Below are 17,052 nucleotides of genomic sequence, written 5' to 3' on the forward strand. Positions count from 1 at the left end.
TCTCAACCTTTCTCTTTCCACTCACATCCCACTTTAAGTATTCCCTAGGTGTACTCCCTTTTACAATAGACAACCTTGCCTTTAGAAAATGGGAAAAAAAAGGGATTAAAAGAATAGAAAATTGTTTTTCAGGAAGTAGATTCTTATCCTTTGAACAAATGAGAGATAAGTACAATATAACTGGAGATACAGCGCTGGCATATTACCAACTGAGATCCTACTTGAAAGATAAATTAGGAAACAACTTGAGTTTACCAGAGGGAAGTAACCTTGAATATGTGATTACAGATACAATGTTAATCAAAAGATTTATAAAAAATATGTATATTAAACTGCAAGAAAAGGAGAATGAGGAAACAAATGGTAAAACTAAACAAAAATGGGAACAAGATTTAAATATAAAGATAAAAAAGGAAACATGGGAGAAGTTATGCTCTGGAACGATGAGAAATACAATAAATACGAGGCTGCGTATGATACAATATAATTGGTTACACAAACTAAACATTACACCGCAAAAGTTAAATAAATGGGACCCAACAGTATCTGATGGATGTTTTCGATGTAAAAAAGAAAGGGGAACAACAATTCATGCAATCTGGACATGTGAGAGAGTAGAAAAATTTTGGGATGATCTCAATCAGATATTAAATAAAATAACAGAAAACAATATACCAAAGAATCCAGAGATCTTTCTCCTAAGTAACATAAAAAATAAAGAATTTGGAATTGACTTGGAAGATGCACAAAAAAGATTTGTCAAGATAGCCCTAGCCGTAGCAAAAAAATGTATTATGTCAACCTGGAAATTGGAAGATAATTTGAAAATACAACAATGGTATATAGAAATGAATAAATGTATTCCATTAGAAAAAATAACATATAGTTTAAGAAATAATATTGAAATATTCGAACAAGTATGGGAGCCTTACATTAAATACAATAGCGAAAACCTACCGGGAACAAACATTACCTAAGTTGATGGAAGGAGAAGAAAAGAAAAGAATGGACTCAGTAGAATTTCTGGTGTATTTCTGTTGAATGACAACATTGTCTAACTGAATTAATGCAACCTAGATTGTATACCTAAAATGGATGAGAGGGGGGGGGTGGGGGGGTGGCTTGGGAGGAGGGAGGGGGGAGGGAGAAAAAGTCACTGTAAATGTGTGGAAAAGAAAAAGTGTATATCATGGCTATTGTGATTTATGGTGTGAAAAATAAAAAATTTAAAAAAAAAAAAAAGTATTCCCTAGGTGTTCTGTGCTTAGGAAGGATGCAAGTGTGATGAAATAGTTTGAAAACCACTGTTTTAATCGTCCCTCATTGACTTATTGTGTGTACGGTTTCAGGACTCCAAAGGAAATGGGTCAATGACAATTTTTCTCAAGCCAAATAGTTCCGTAACATTTGGGTCTAGAGCAGTGGTTTTCGACCTTTTCTTCCCACCCACATCCCACTTTAAGTAATCCCATTAATCACAGAGCACCGATGGCATCAGGATTACTTAAAGTGGGATGTGAGTGGGAAGAAAAAGGTTGAGAACCACTGCCTTAAACAGATGGCCTCAAGTATTTGCTATTGTGGCAGTGGGAGAAAAGTGCTGGCCGTCCATCCTATCCCTGCTTCTCTAATCTTACGTACCTCTATTCTGGCTCATGAAATCCATGCCGCCCAATTAATGTACCAGCCCCCGCACGTTTTGGGAAGGTGGGAGGAAACCGGAACACCTGGGGAAAATCCACTCAGGTCACGTGGAGAACGCAAAAACTCCGTACAGACTGCAGTGGATTCCAACCCAGGTCACCAGCGTTGTAATAGCGTAGCCAACTGTGCTGCCAAATCCTCGACTGACATTTCATTCCAGTGATTTCAAGTTCAAATGTCACCCAGTTCTTTTCCAATAGATTCATGAAAATGGCTACAAATTGGTTGGGTATTTATAAAGACCTAACTGGTTCACTGTCATCCTTGAAGACCTCTGCATTTTTTATTTCTGTGGGCCTCATTAAGGAACTCAGCATCCCTGCTGGCGCAGATCCCGTGTTTCACAAAAGTTGAACTGTTCTGTCAGTGCTGTTCCAGATAACACAAATCAGATCAGCGTGAGTGGAGGCCAAAGGCAAGTTAATGCCTGCAGCTGTGATCACTACCTACCTACATGCCTCATTAACGCTAAAAGACGGATGTTACTCTGTCGCTTTCCAGTAGAAATTTGCAAGTGTCTTCGGTGACATACCGAATCTCCTCCAACTCCCAGCAGCTGGCGAGCCTTCTTCACGAGTGCATCGGCAAGACATTGGCACCCAGGAATTTGAAATTCCTTACCCTTTCCACTGCTGACCCCCTCCAAGAGGACTGCTTTGTGTTCTCCTGGTTTCCCCTTCCTGAAGTCCACAGTTAGGTCCTCAGTTTTGCTCATGTTGAAGGCAAGATTGTTGTTGTGACAGCACTCAACGAGATGATCATTCACCATTCACACTCTTGGATGCTTCCTCGTTGCTTCAGGACGACCATGAGGTCATCAGCAAATTTGTAGGTGACATTTGGATTGTTCCTGGCCACACTGTCGTGGGTGTATAATGAGTAGAGCAGTGGGCAAAGCAAACATCCTTGAGGAGCCCCTGTGTTAGTCGTCAGTGAGGGGGACATGTTGTTTCCGATTCACACTGGCTGGTCCAGTTGTGGGGGTGGGGGGGTGGGGGTGGTGAAGTGTAGAGGCCCAGGTTTTGGAGCTTACTGATCAGTACCGAGGGTATGATGGTATTGAAAACTGAACTGTAATTGATGAAAAGCAGCCTGATGTATGTGTGGCTGTTGTTTAGGTAATCCAGGACTGAGTGGAGTGCCAGTGAGATTGCATCTGCTGTGGAGTGATTGTGGCGGAGGGTGAATGCAGTGGGTCCAGGCCTTTGTTTAAGCGCTAGTTGATTCTGGCCAGGATGAACCTCTCGAAGCATTTCATTGCAGTAGATGTTGGGGCTTCTGGGCAGTAGTCATTGAGGCAGCTCACCCTGTTTTTTTTGGGCACCAGGATGATTGGTGCCCTTTTTAAAACAGGTCAGAATCTCCGACTGCAGTAATGAAGTGTCTGTGAACACAACCCAGCTGGTGAGTTGGCACAGTTCTTCAGTACCCTGCTAAGGTACGCCATCAGAGCCTGATCTTGATCTACCTGTGTAGGGGGTTCCCCAGTTGTTCCATTTACCTCCCACTTTCTGAAAGCATACTGCGGGGGTTGGTGGATTAATTGGGTGGCACGAGTTTCATGGGCTGAAAGGGCTTTCCACCGTTTAAAGTTAAAACAATTGAAAGGAGAAATCTAAGCATTTACATATCAACAGTATTTTGTGGTTCATAGCTATTTTTGAAAAATAATATTCATTACTGAAAACGCCTTTAAGATTCTGTGACTGTCCACTAACTGATGTCCATTGCTGCAGAAGTTTATGCTTGAGAAAAATCATCCAAATATCAAATGTGACACTTTGCCAAGTATTTAAAACCCTTTGAGACCAATGGAACAAAGTGGTTCGAATTAAAGATATTTGCAAATGATGTATCTCAGTTGCAAGGATAGCTTATATAAACGTTGGAGGCAATCTATTATTTCCAACAGATAAATGTGTCAGGAAGGAAAACGATATGAATATTGCACTCCAGTCAAATACAAAGAACAGCTTAGGGGTTCTCAGGTTTCCACATTGTGTCCTGATGCACTGTTCCGGAGAAAGTAGCCACAAATGCTGGGAGAACTCGGGCCATCAAGCATTGTCTGTGGGCAGGGAGCCCTGTTCATGTTTCAGGTTGGGGAGGGAGAGTTGCCCCTTTTCAAAGGGGAGGAGTAAGACAAAAAGGCCCTGCAGAGATGGGTTGCTTTTGGCCAGGCGACGAAAGGCAGGAGGGCCGACCACAAGGGAGGCAGCTCAAAGAAATGGGGTGAGCAGAGAGGTGCAAGGGTGAGAGTGGGAAAGGCTGAGAGAGCTGTTTACCAGTTGGAGAATTCACCAGGTTGCCGAGGTGCAGGATAAAGCATCGCTCATCCAGGTTACATTAGGGGAGGAGGAGAGCGCCGACAGCCAGGTCAAAGTGGGAATGGAGATTCATTCACCTCATCTCTTCCTCTGCTCTCCTCTTCACCCAGTTTTGAGGAAGGGCTCCTGGCCCAAAACAATGCCGGATGAATTCTTTCTGCGATTCTGGGTTTTTTTTTGTTTCAGATCCCAGCATCCATTTTTAATCTCAAAACAAAAATGCTTGCGCTCAGAATCGCATTTGGTGTCCCGCATCATTGATGACAAGAATATTGAAAATACTTTCTCTCAATTCCTCTTTGAAGATGGATCGTGGAACGCTGATTCTCCCAAAGTGCTAAGGCTCGGAGATTTTCCGATTAAAACCATCCTGGTAATGGACGACACAGTCTGGACTGCTTCTGGAGGACGGGTTTTTATCATCAGCTCCCAGACACACACAGTGCAGGTAAGTGTTTGGAATCAAATTTTTGGCTGGTAAAAATTTTGTGCCAATAATTGTGCCAACTTCAAAATTTGGTGATCTGCGAGTGGGGGTGGGGGGGGGGTTCAGTGAAGTGAGCAGAACAGTTAACACAAATCTGTACCGCACCAGCAGCCTGACGCTAATGGAAGGAGTTTGTACGTTCTCCCCGTGATGTGCGTGGGTTTCCTCCGGATGCTCTGGTTTCCCTCCAAAGACAGATGGGGTTAATCGGTTAATTGGTCTTATAGGTGATATGGCTCATGGACCAGAAGGGCATGCAACCCTGCTGTATCTGTTGAACTGTTGAGGTGTAGCCTGCCTGATGCAGGTACAACCAGCGATCATACATCTCTGCAATTTTACTTTAAAAGTTGGTGTGTTTGCATTTTTTTGGCATGGAGGAGGTTGGGATTTATTCTGTGGAAAAGAGGATAATTCCACCTGTGTCCAGGGGAAAACGGGACCAGAGTATGTTGGGATGTGCTGGAGAAACACTGCAGGTCAGGCTGATGCCATGGAAAGGGCATCCATGGAGGTTTCTGGTTAAAGAACCTTCAGTTGAACTGAGAGAATGAGCTTATTTCTGCATCCGAGAAAGCAGGTGGAAAGATCTAACCATTGACTGGACAGTTCAAGGTCCCGTTTTAAATAATAATAATACATAAAAATGTAACAAGTAGGATATACTTTGACTTTTTCTGCCTTAAGGCAAACAAGGAGTCGCCGTGAGCATTCCCCGGCATCCCTCTCAATAGGAAAAAGTGAAGCGAGGGAGATTCCTTTCAGAAACACTGAGTGTCTGTGGATTCTCCTCCAGCCTCCCGCAGCCTCAGTTCAAACTCAAGCTTCAATACGTTGAAGAAGCCCTTCAGCGGCCAATGCCTTTCGGGAGCCTTTCTTGCCCTCAGAAGCCTTTCAAATCCTGGTTCCAATAGCCAGTGTCCATGAGCCAGTTCCTGCACCCTGCAGCCTGTGGGGGTCCTTTAACTGCTGAGCCCCTGTCTGGTCTACTGCTGTGGTCAACTAGATAATGGGGCCGCTTCCTGTGCTTCTCCTTCTCAGCGGTATTTGGGGGGAGGGGGTGGTTCTCCCCACTTCTGGTGCCCTGCTGCCAGTCCACTGCTTTCCTACAGTATGCCTTTTTGATGCGTTGCTGACATAATGAGGTCCGGGTGATGCACAAACACAAGGAAGTCCGCAAACACTCAGGCCGAGTGCGATAATTTTCTGGAGAGATTCAGCAGGTCTCACAGCATCCAGAGGACAACCAACGCTTCAGTGTCGGAAACGAGCAAAAAAAACAGTATTGGGGTGGGGGCGGGGGGGGAGAAGGGGAAGGGGGAGGAGCACAAGCTTACAGTTTCCGCTGGCACCTGAGATTTGAGGTGCGGATGGTCCATAGAATTCAGCGAGAGAAGTGAAGAGATCCTCGTGGAGGCCTAGAAATGGAGCCGGGAAACAGTTGGCACAAGATGGCAGCCAGGAAGGACACGTGGCTGTAGAAGGGAGTCAAGGGGATGTAGTCCATTGGACTGGGACACTCCCTACACATCTGGGTACACAATGGAAGAGAGGAGTGGCAGGTAGGTGTCCCATCTTGACAGAATCGGAAGTTGTAGAATTTATCTGACAATAGTACAAAGGCCATAATATTGTGGTTTGTGGTTTCTTTAAAAATCTGTAATGACAGATTTCTAAATAGTTCAAGTTTATTACTGTCTGACTATACATAAACCAGCAGACCACAATGTATACAGCACATAATAATCACATAATACAAAGCTAAAAATTTAAATATATACAAATATTTTGGGATATTTGCTCAGTTCATCAATCTTGCAGCCTGCGGAAAGAAACTATTTCCCAGCCTGGCCGTTCTCATTTTGATGCTCCTGTGCCTCCTACCTGATGGTAGTGGGTGGATGGAATGAGTCTTTGATAGTTGTTTGAGTCCGATTTAAGCAAGGCTCCCAGTGGATGTCGTCAGTGGAGGAAAGAGCGATCCTGACGATTTTGTCCATTGGTGTGTCACTTTATCCTGCTGGGGACCAAAATTCACTGGAACCTATTCATTGTGCGGCTCAACCACCTCCACCTTCAACCAATCCTTCTAGCATTGCTCTTACCTGCCCATTGCCGTCAGTTCTCTGAGCTTCATTGGTTTGACATTGTGCAGCTCTGGGCAGAAGTGTTTGTTTCCTCACTTACCATGGTACAGTTGGCGACCACCCCAACCCTCCCCTGGAGCATCTCTCGCTGTTGGCGAGAGGCGCAGCCAAGTCTTCTGGAGGCAGCGTAAACAATCTTGTGTGCTTCCCACCATCCCATCATTCTCTGTTTGCCTCTGGATCTTGTTTCTCTGTCGCACAAGCCTCAGCTGGTATCAGCTGAGGTTACTCTGATGTTCTGCCCGGAACTGATATCCATAATGATTTTCCCTGACATTTGTCCTGTTGGAAAATGTTCTGGATTAATTACAGGGAGTTTTGCTTTAAATCAATTGAAACTGGAGAAAAATAACTTGCAAGGTCATGTTGGAAAATTCCCTTCACTTAGAGGAGGTTGGGAGGCCCATAAAATGGTGCGAGAGCAACAACCTGAATCTCAACGTAGTCAAGACAAAGGAGACGATTGTGGACTTCAGGAGGATGAAGGTCAACCATTCTCCATCACACGTCAATGCCTCCGTTACAGAGAGCACCAAGTTTCTTGCTATGCATACAAAGGATGGTCCACAACGCTTCCTCGTTAGCCAGGAAGGGGCAGCAGTGCCTGCACTTCCTGAGGAGGTTGAGGAGGGCGAGGTTGCAGGAGCACAATTGAGAGGGTTCTGTCTGACAGCATCACCTTGTGCTACGGTAGTTGCAAAGCATCGGAGGGGAAGACAATGAAGAGGACCATAAAAACAGCCAAGAGGATCACTGGGTCTCCTTTTCCTCTGTCAAAGACATTTACCGGTTATGTTTCTTAAATGGTGCTCAAAGAATTATTCAGTGAAACATGAAAACCTGCAGATGTTGTGATTATAGTAAAAACACACTGGCCACCTGCTAAATCTGTGGTGAACAGGTATTTCGATCCACATGACACGGGGAGTGGGCCAACGATGTCGACATGCACATGGTCAAACCTTCCTTGTGGCAGGTTGAAGCGGCGCCTTCACATGTCGCTGCACCTTAGCTGTCTGCAGTCTGTGCACATCTTAGCCCAGTAGGCCACCTGCTTCCGGAGTCTATCAAATGCCAGACGAATTTGTCAGAAAGCAGGCGGACTGTCATGCGAGTTGAGGGGTGTGCCAATCCGTGAAGTGCGTTGAAAATGCGTTGTCTTCAGGCAGCAGGGACAATGGGGTTGAGGCTGATCCATGGACACATCGCAAAGGAGAGTCGTTCCTTTAGGTCCAAAGGTGATGTCCTCAAGGCGCAGACCAGTGACTGTGGTTCGGAATGCTGAAATCTCTTCGTCGTCTTGTTGCACTTCAACAAGCGCCATATAGTCAGCCCCTGGCGATGGAGATCGCGATACCTGAATGCAGGGGCGGGACAGTGTATCCGCTACCACGTTACTCTTACCAGAGATGTGGTTAGTTCTTGTGGTGAACTCTGATATGTAAGAGAGGTGGCGCTGCTGTCAGGCTGACCACAGATCCGACACTTTTGTGAATCCAAATGTGAGTGGTTTGTGGTCCGTGAATACTGTGAAGTTCCTGCCCTCCAAGAAATAGCGGAAATGTTGAACCACCAGGTACAGGGCCAGTAGCTCCATATCAAAAGTGCTATATTTTGTCTCCGGGAGTCATAGGTGCCTACTAAAGAACACAAGAGGTTTCCAGGGACCTTTGATCCTCTGCTCCAATACTCTGCCCACTGCTGAATCTGATGCGTCCACCGTGAATGCAGTTGGCGTGCCCATTCGCAGGTGGCCCAGCAGATTTGTCTTTGCCAGGGCGCTTTTTGTGTTCTCGAACGCTGTTGTCGCTTCCTCTGTCCATTCCAGGTCCTTGGCTTCTATGGACATGAGGTCGAACAGGGGCTTTGTGACCTGGGCTGCGGATGGTAGAAAGCGACGGTAGACATTGATCATTCCTACAAACTCCTGTCGGCCTTTGACTGTAAGCGGTCTTGAGAATTTGAGGATGCTTTGGCTGGTAATGGGATGACACCCTGGTTGCTGATCTGATGTCCCAAAAAGTCGATTGGGGACAGCCTGAATTTGCCCTTCGCAGGGTTTATTGTTAGACCTAAGTCCTGTAGGTGACAGCAGAGTAAACGCAGATGCTGAAGGTGCTCTTCATGGGAGTGGCTGGTGATGACCATGTCATCCAAATACATGAAGAGAAAGTCCATTCCTTGCACCACTGTGTCCATAAGCCATTGGAATGTCTGCACACCGTTCTTAAAAGGCATACGCAGAAACTAGAAGAGGCTCAATGGTGTTATGATAATAGTTTTGGGTATGTCTTCTGGGTTCACCGGGATCGATGATACCCTCATACCAAATCAATTTTCGAGAATACCCTGGCCCCCTGGAGATTTGCGACGAAGTCCTGTATATGAGGCACGGGGTAGTGATCTGTGATGGTGGTGTCATTGAGCCACCTGTAATGCCCTCACAGCCTCCTGTAGCCTTGGGCATCATGGGAAGCGGGGAAGCCCATGGGCTGTTGGACCTGCACACAATCCCCATTTCCTCCATCTTGAGGAATTCTTGTTTGGCCAAGCGCAGCTCGTCAGGCGGTAGTTGGCAGGCTCGGGCGTGAAGTGGAGGTCCATTCATTAGAATATGATGTGCGACGCCATGTTTGTGTGCGGCCATGAAGAACTGTCCGAGAACTCCGCAAGAACCATTGCAATTTCATTGGAGTACACCACTGAGTCCAAATGTGGGGCGGGTAGTTTGGCTTCTCCTAGGTTGAGAAATTGAGAGGTTTTCGTATCCACCAGCCTGTGCCCCTTTAAATCTACCAGCAGCGAGTGAGCGCTGAGAAAACCCGCTCCAAGCAACGGCTGAGAGATTGCAGCCAGTGTGAACCCCAGGAGAATTTGTTACCACTGAACCGCAAGGGAATGATTTGCTAACTGTACGTGCGGATCGTAATTTTGTTAACTACTGTGAGAATTGGGCCTGCACTCCGGTACGGGTATCAGAGCCAGTCGGGGGAAGGACACTAACTTCAGCTCCTGTGTCGACCAGAAACATGCACCCAGCCAGCTCATCCCATACGTAAAGCAGGCTGTTACAGTGGCCAGCCACCATAGTCATTAGCAATGACCGGCCCTGGCGTTTTCTGGAAATGCACATGGTGTTCGGCGACGGTGCATTCCAGAACCTCGTCGTTGGTAATAAAAGCACCAAGAGTCTGTCTCGGTGACTTCTTTTTATGGTGTTGAGTGTGTCCTGGTCACTGGTGTTCGTGGAGCCTGGGCCTTTGAGCGTGACGCAGCACTAATTTCAGTGGGGCACCTGCCCTGCTGCTTCATGTAGCACAGACCATCTGCACGGGTAGCTACCCCCCGGGGATCTGCAAAGTCTTCAGCGGCCAACGTGAGGCGGATATCCTCTGGCATATGCTCAAAGAATATTTGCTCAAAGAGCAAGCAAGGTTTATGACCATCTGCCAGCGTCAACATATCGGCCATTAGCTTCGACGGGAAGCGGTCACCCAAGCCATCCATATGCAGGAACCGCGCAGCTCGCTCGTGCCGGGAGAGACCGTATATGCGGAGAAGTAGGTCTTTAAGAGCCAGATACCTGCCGTGATCTGGTGAATTACGGAGGAAGTCGACTAATCGACCTGCCATTTCTTGGTCGGGGGCGTTTACCACATAGTAATATTTGGTGGCATCTGCCCCTATTTGACAAATGTAGAATTGTGCCTCAGCATGTCCAAACCACACCACTGGTTGATTTGCCCAGAACACAGGCAGTTTGAGGGAAACTGGTGAGCTGTCAATTTTTTGGGTCCAAAAGTCTTTTGGGCCCGTCGGGGAGGGGGGTGTGGGGTTAGGGGAAGGGGTCACCTATGTGGTCACTGCATCGCGGTGCAAAACGAAGAGTTGCAGTCGAGTTGAGTTCAAACGGGAAACCCCCATGCCACGCAGAACCAAAGGTGACATCATCGCGCTGCCCGAGCCGGTCTGATTCCCTGGCAGGTGAGCTGCCACACACCTGACGATAATGGAGCCTTGAACCTGCTGATGAGAAATGGTGCCGGTATTGTGCAATAATGTTCCATTGTTCCATCAGTGTGGTGAGGCAAGTGGAGAGGGTGGTGAACTGCTTGCCTCAGTTGGTCAAGCCTTGAGGGCAGGATCAGAGATGTTGTGTCACAGCTGTACTAGACCTTGATCAGAACCCACCTTGGAGTACCGTGCTCAGTTCTGGTCACCCTGCTAAGGAAGATACCATTAAGATTTACAAGGAAGTTGCTAGGCTGGGGGGTGCGCCATGAATTATAAAGTGAAGTTGAATGAGCTGAAACTTGCCTTCCTGAAAGATACGTGCTGCTGGCACACCTAATAGAGGTCGAGGGTTGCTCACTGGGAGGAGGAGGAAGGGAAGGCGGTGGGGAGCTGGAGGACAGGAAATAAAGGGGTGGAGGAAGAGAGAGAGATAGGGGAAGTGGGGGGGTTAATGGAATTTATATAATGTCGTCTGGTTGGAGAGTGCCCAGATGGAACACATGGTGGTGTTTCTCCAATTTACGCGTGGCCTCGGTTACTTGATGCCAGCGCCTGCGGGCTTTCTTGTTAAGCCAACCTGAGATGACAACTGTGTTGTTCCACTGCTTATTAATTACATTTGGGAGTCTTTACAGTACTAAAGAAAATCTGATTTGGTACAAAATTTCCATTTTAGCCGAGATTCCTTAGTTTTAATGACTAACATGAGGGGGATCAGAACAAAGGCTGATTACGTTCTGCAAACAGAATAGGGGCAGCAAGCAAAGAATAGAATGGTTTGGGTAACTGGGAGGCACAATTAGCACCAGGATTTGAATCCCCTGCTGTCTGTGAGGAGTGGGTCCCTTCTCTCTGTATCTGTATCATCCTCCAAAGTCGTGAGAGGCCAGTCGGTTAATTGGTCCCCTGGGACGGCACAGGCTCGTTGGCTGGAAGGGCCCTATTACTGTGCTGTGCACCGAGATTTAAAAAATAATTATAAATCAGAGGATTAAAGGAGGGGCATGTGGACGAAGGCTGAACCAGGAATACTGAGGTTAATAAAGGATAATTGTAGGAAGGTGGGTTAGGAGATCGGGAAGGCTGAATGAGGAAAGGGCTGCCAAGTAAGCACGGAACGGATGATCTCATTCACAGGGAAATGCAAGTTTTTATTTCAGATTTCCAACATCTGTCGCATCTTTTTTAAAGTGGACTGGTTAAAAACTGATGTTGGGGAAGAAGGTGAATCGTGGTCATATTGCAACATCTTGTCTCCCACAAGTCGGCCAGAGTCTGTGTCACATCTGGACTAATGGGCTTTGTTTTAGAATAGAATAGAGTGGAACAGTGCAGGCCCTTTGGCCAACTGATATAAGCCTGCCCTGCAATTACTCTAACCCTTCCCCCTCCCTCGCTGTCCATAGCCACGCCCATTTTCTTGACTTTGAGTTTTAACTGTGAGGTGGGATGGGGAAGAGAGAAGTGATCTGTGTCATCTGTAAGTTGACCATCTCAGCAGACCTTACAGCACAGTGAAGCATGTAGACAGCAGATGCTGGACTCCAATATACATAGTGAAACACCAATTTATCACAAATTCAGATATAATGCATCAGGCTCCTGCCAGGAGCGGGGGTGTCGGGATCCCAGCAGGAGCAGGGCCACTGAGCTCCCGGACAGGAACAGAGTTGTCGGGCTTCCGGCAGGAGCGGGGACCTCAGGCTCTTAGCAGGAACGGGACACCAGTCTCCCAGCATGAGTGGGTGCGTTAGGCCCTTGGCAGGAGTGAGGATGTCAAGCTCTAGGAAGGGATTTATTGAAACCCTAATTTAGCATGACCCTGCTTTTTTCACCATTAGATTTTATGGACCCCAACAATTGCATTATAACAGGGCCACACTGTATGTGCAGCCGGAGGAATTCTGTGGGTCAGACAGCATCTGTGAATAGTAATGGTCAGTCAATGTTACAAGTCAGAGCCTTAATCAGGACTAAAGTGAGAAGGGAGTAATATTACACATACATAAAGGGGGGAATTGAAGCTGGGAGAGGGCTCCAGAAGTGATAGGGTATAGGACAGAAGATGTGAGAGGTGGAGAGACAGGGATAGGGAGAAACCACTATGATTGTGGACTTCAGGAGGGTTTGGGGAACACGACCCAGTCCTCATCGAGAGCTCAGTAGTGGAGAGGTTCAAGAACTTCAAATTCCTGTGTGTCAACATCTCCGAGGATCTGTTCTGGAGCCTCTATGTTGATGCAATCACAAAGAAGGCTCGCCGGTGGCTATACTTTGTGAGGTATCTGAGGAGATTCGGTATCACTGAAGACTCTCATAAACTTCTACAGGTCTACCGTGGAGAGCATTCTGACTGGTTGCATCACTGCCTGGTGTGGAGGCATCAACTCTCAGGACGAATGAACTCTGGAAGGTTGTTAATGGCCTGTGACATCACAGGCACCAGACTTGACTCCATCGAGGACATCGACATGAGGCAGTGTCTTAGAAAAGCAGCCTCTATCCTCAAAGACCCCCACCACCCAGGCCATGCCCTCTTCACTCTGCTACCATTGGGGAAAAGGTACAGGAACCTAAAGACGAGCACTCAGCGGCACAAGGACAGCTTCTTCCCCACTGCCATCAGATTCCTGAATGATCAATGAACCAAAGACACGGCCTCACTTTCCATGCACTTTTTTTAAATATTTATTGTTGTAAGATGGTTATAATATAAATGTCTCCACTGTGATGCTGCCACAAACACCGAATTTAGTGACTTGTTCATGATTCAGAAGCAGGGAGGAAAGGTTAGAGGAGAAGAAAGAAGTACAGGAGTAGGTGAAGTATTTGTTATCTTCACTTCAGATCAAAGGGGCTTTGATTGAAGACCTTGCTTGAGAAGAAATTGGTTCGGACCAGAACAATACTGGTGAACTGGATTCAGTGTTAAATGGGCAGTACTGGAGAGAGCATAATTTTTACCAGTCAGACCACAAGCACAATATTGTTTGCAGATGTAAATGTGGATTAACTGCCTGATTTTGGCCTTTTACATTATCCCGGATGAAATCATTATGGTCGAGTCTGAAGCCAAGCCACGAAGGCTTCATGTGACTATTACATCACAGGTTTCCACGTTACTGTTTTACAAGCTCAACAGAAACAGCAATGAGCTCACTTGCGAACAGTTCTGGAATTTGGGAGCATTTTCGCCAAGACTTCAGACTGTGCTTGGGTGTGCTGCAAACTCTTTCAGTGCTCAGAGCTGGGCCTCCATTTCCTCGTTTTCCTCTCCAGCCACCTTGTCAGGCAGCCATGTTGGAAGAGAGAATTGCCCCAAGGTGCTTGGCTGCAGCCACAGGAGTCACTGCGGGGACAGGGAGGCAGGTTTTAAGGAACAATTGGAGGAGGAAAATTTCAGCCCAGGGATTTGGCAGTTGGAGGCACAGCCACTAATGACAGGGGTTGTAAACTAGGGGCGGGCCCAAGAAACCAGAAATGAAAGGGTTGCAAGGTTCGGGGAGATTAACATCCTCTTCCAGATCCTCTTTGACCAAGGTACTTGCTACAACTTTGTCATCTAGTCTTTGGGTGCCAGAGTTTTTGTTGCTGCACCTGGACTTTTTGTTGTTGTTGATTGCATGGAGTTAATGGTCCTTGGCCATTTTAGCAGGTGCGGGCACCTGGATATCGATTCAAGCATCCTTGACACTTCAATTTTTGCTACTTTCAGCAACAGTTTGATGCTCATCAGGAAGAGGGAATGGTGATCTCCCACATGGCGGTCGCTGGTGTGGGAGTCTGGATCGCCTTCAGCTCCGGCTCCGCTCTGCGCTTGTTTCACACGGAGACACTCGAGCACCTTCAGGATATCAACATAGCAACACCCATTCATAACATGATACCAGGTAAATCTGCACAAGCTAAGCAAGATAAGCCTGGGGTGGCAATGTTGCATGCTCTAATTTGGGAATTCAGGTGTCTCGTACCGTGTGCAAGTTCCGGTATCTTCCGCTGAGCTATAGTTTTGGTCAACAACATATTATCGTGGGTCATCAACAGCAAAAATTGCAGACACTCCCACACTATATATTCCGTTCTGTCGGATTAATCAGGACCAATGATCATGTTCCACCCCCCACCCAATTTAAATGTGTAACAGGGGGATCAACTTCTGCTTGCTAGTTTCTTGTGCTTAAAGTTTATTATCATCTGAGTGTACACGTACAGCCCAGCCAAACAGCACTTCTCCAGGTCACATTGTGCGCACAGGTGAGCGCGATCACGGACACACATCCGACACCATGTAATAATCACATAAAGATATTGTTTAAAAATGAATATATATAAATACTTGTGGATGATTTACTCAGTTACAGGACCAATCTCACTATATATAAATATTTGTGGATGATTTACTCGGTTACAGGACCAATCTCACTATATATAAATACTTGTGGATGATTTACTCGGTTACAGGACCAATCTCACTATATATAAATACTTGTGGATGATTTATTCAGTTACGGGACCAATCTCACAGCTAGCGATTCCCCAGCCTGGCAGTCCAGAGTTTGATGCTCCTGTACCTCCTTCCTAACGGTAGAAGGTCGAGCATAGGTGTGAGAGGTTTGTTCTGCTGTATAAACTCCTGCAGCAATGCCTTGGAGCGATATCCTTCCAGAGCTACAGCACATTCGCCAGACAATGGATGTGATGTGCACCAAAGCCCTTGAACACAGTTCCAGCTTTCTCTGCCAGTGCATTGTAATTGTGGACTGTGACCTTCTCTTCAACCACTGAAGACCTTGCACTTACTTTTGCCAAGCATTGTTCTGACACAGATGCAATGAATGCAGCCTTGTTTCTGCAACCAAATGAAAGCCACCTGTCTGTAAAACTGCAGTCTGAATAAGAGATTTTCAAATAACTGAGTAAACTTTCTCACCTGCTAGTTTACTCTCTCTCAGAAATATGTAGATCAGTTTCAAACTTCCATGCTTTTGTCAATCCAGTTTCGAGTTTATCATCACCTGTTTGTACGTGTCCAACCAGACGAAGCAGCATTTCTCTGGCCAACAGTGCACGTACATATACACACAATCCTATCACACAGCGTGTAATAATTACAGAAAAAGCAGGTTCATGGTTAGGCGAGCACTCTTGCAGCGCAAGCAACCCAGGTTCGAATCTGCCACTCTCTGAACAGAGTTTGTGTGTTCTCCCCCAGGACCCGTGTGTGGTACTCCACCACCTTCCAAAGGCTTACAGAGGTTAGGAGGTTAATTGGTCATGCGGGTTTAATTGGTCATCGCGGGCTCAAAGACCAGAAGGGCTGTATCTCTAAATTTAAAATTAAATGTTAAAAAAAAATCAATATACTTGAGAAGATAATAAAATAAATATTTAATCACATTAAACAGTTTCATTAGAAAATTGGAATTGACTAAGAATTCATGACTAAAGTGCAGGCAGTTGCTATTGCCTCGATTTTTTTTTTCCCCCCCGAAGTTTGAGGGCATTCTGACGGTAGCCTTCCAGGAAATTCGATATGAGCCTTGTCCAGTTCCACTGATGGTATCAGCTGTTTGGAGAGGAGGGTGAATGAGCCTGACCTCCCAGTTACTAGTGCACGCAGTGAAGGGAGGCTAAAACTCCCTGACATGACAACACATCAGGGCTCTGAGTTTCTGACAGCTCCTCCAATTATAAGAGTTTTAGATTTCTGCTCTTCATTTAATTAGGGAGACTACAATTTTTTTCAAGTTTAATATCATCTGACTCTACTTACACAACCCAACAAAACAGCGTTTTCTGGACAATGGTTCACACACAACATTCGGGCTCTCCATCCCATGGGATGATGATGGTTCCTTTCAGTCAATTTGTGGGATTTATACCCCACTCCTCAGAAAGGAACAATGTGTGCGTGAATGGATTTAGGTGAGTAGGGGGTTTGCACAGGTCCACATCCACCCTCTCGACATCCAGCAGCACCGTGATGTTCAAGTTGGCTGGGGGATGTTCTGTTGCAGTGAGTGGCCAGGCCAAGTTTGATGCAAGAGATGCCCTTCATGGCATGTGTTGGCTCGACTGCCATTGACCCTACGAGAGGGTTGGTCTGACCTTTGACAGGTCTTGTTTTTCATCCTGCAGTGTGTCTAGCCACCCTCCACACCAGGCAAGCCTGGCAGGGGAGCCAGTTTAGTCGCTAACCACCCAACCATGCGACAGGTAGCACTGGGTTACATGGTACCAGTGGACGAGTGACCTGACATTCTTACGCACACAACAGACAGCACATAAATCACATATATACATTTAAAATGTATATAAATATTTTGGAATGATTTACTTGGTTACAGGATACAGTTCATCAATCTCATAGCGT

At 46.4% G+C, this 17,052-nt stretch overlaps 1 protein-coding gene across 6 annotated transcripts in view; it reads left to right on the forward strand.

Annotated features, from left to right (window-relative positions):
* Window positions 1–17,052, forward strand: part of arhgef10 (Rho guanine nucleotide exchange factor (GEF) 10) — a 266,890-nt gene that overhangs the window by 213,109 nt on the left and 36,729 nt on the right. For all 6 annotated transcript variants that reach the window (XM_069885202.1, XM_069885207.1, XM_069885208.1 and 3 more), the window contains 2 exons: window positions 4,337–4,479; window positions 14,395–14,569. In XM_069885202.1, the coding sequence (XP_069741303.1) occupies window positions 4,337–4,479; window positions 14,395–14,569 (318 nt within the window). The remainder of the gene's footprint in view (window positions 1–4,336; window positions 4,480–14,394; window positions 14,570–17,052) is intronic.

Source organism: Narcine bancroftii, chromosome 6 (genome assembly GCF_036971445.1).
Source record: "Narcine bancroftii isolate sNarBan1 chromosome 6, sNarBan1.hap1, whole genome shotgun sequence".
NCBI lineage: Eukaryota > Metazoa > Chordata > Chondrichthyes > Torpediniformes > Narcinidae > Narcine > Narcine bancroftii.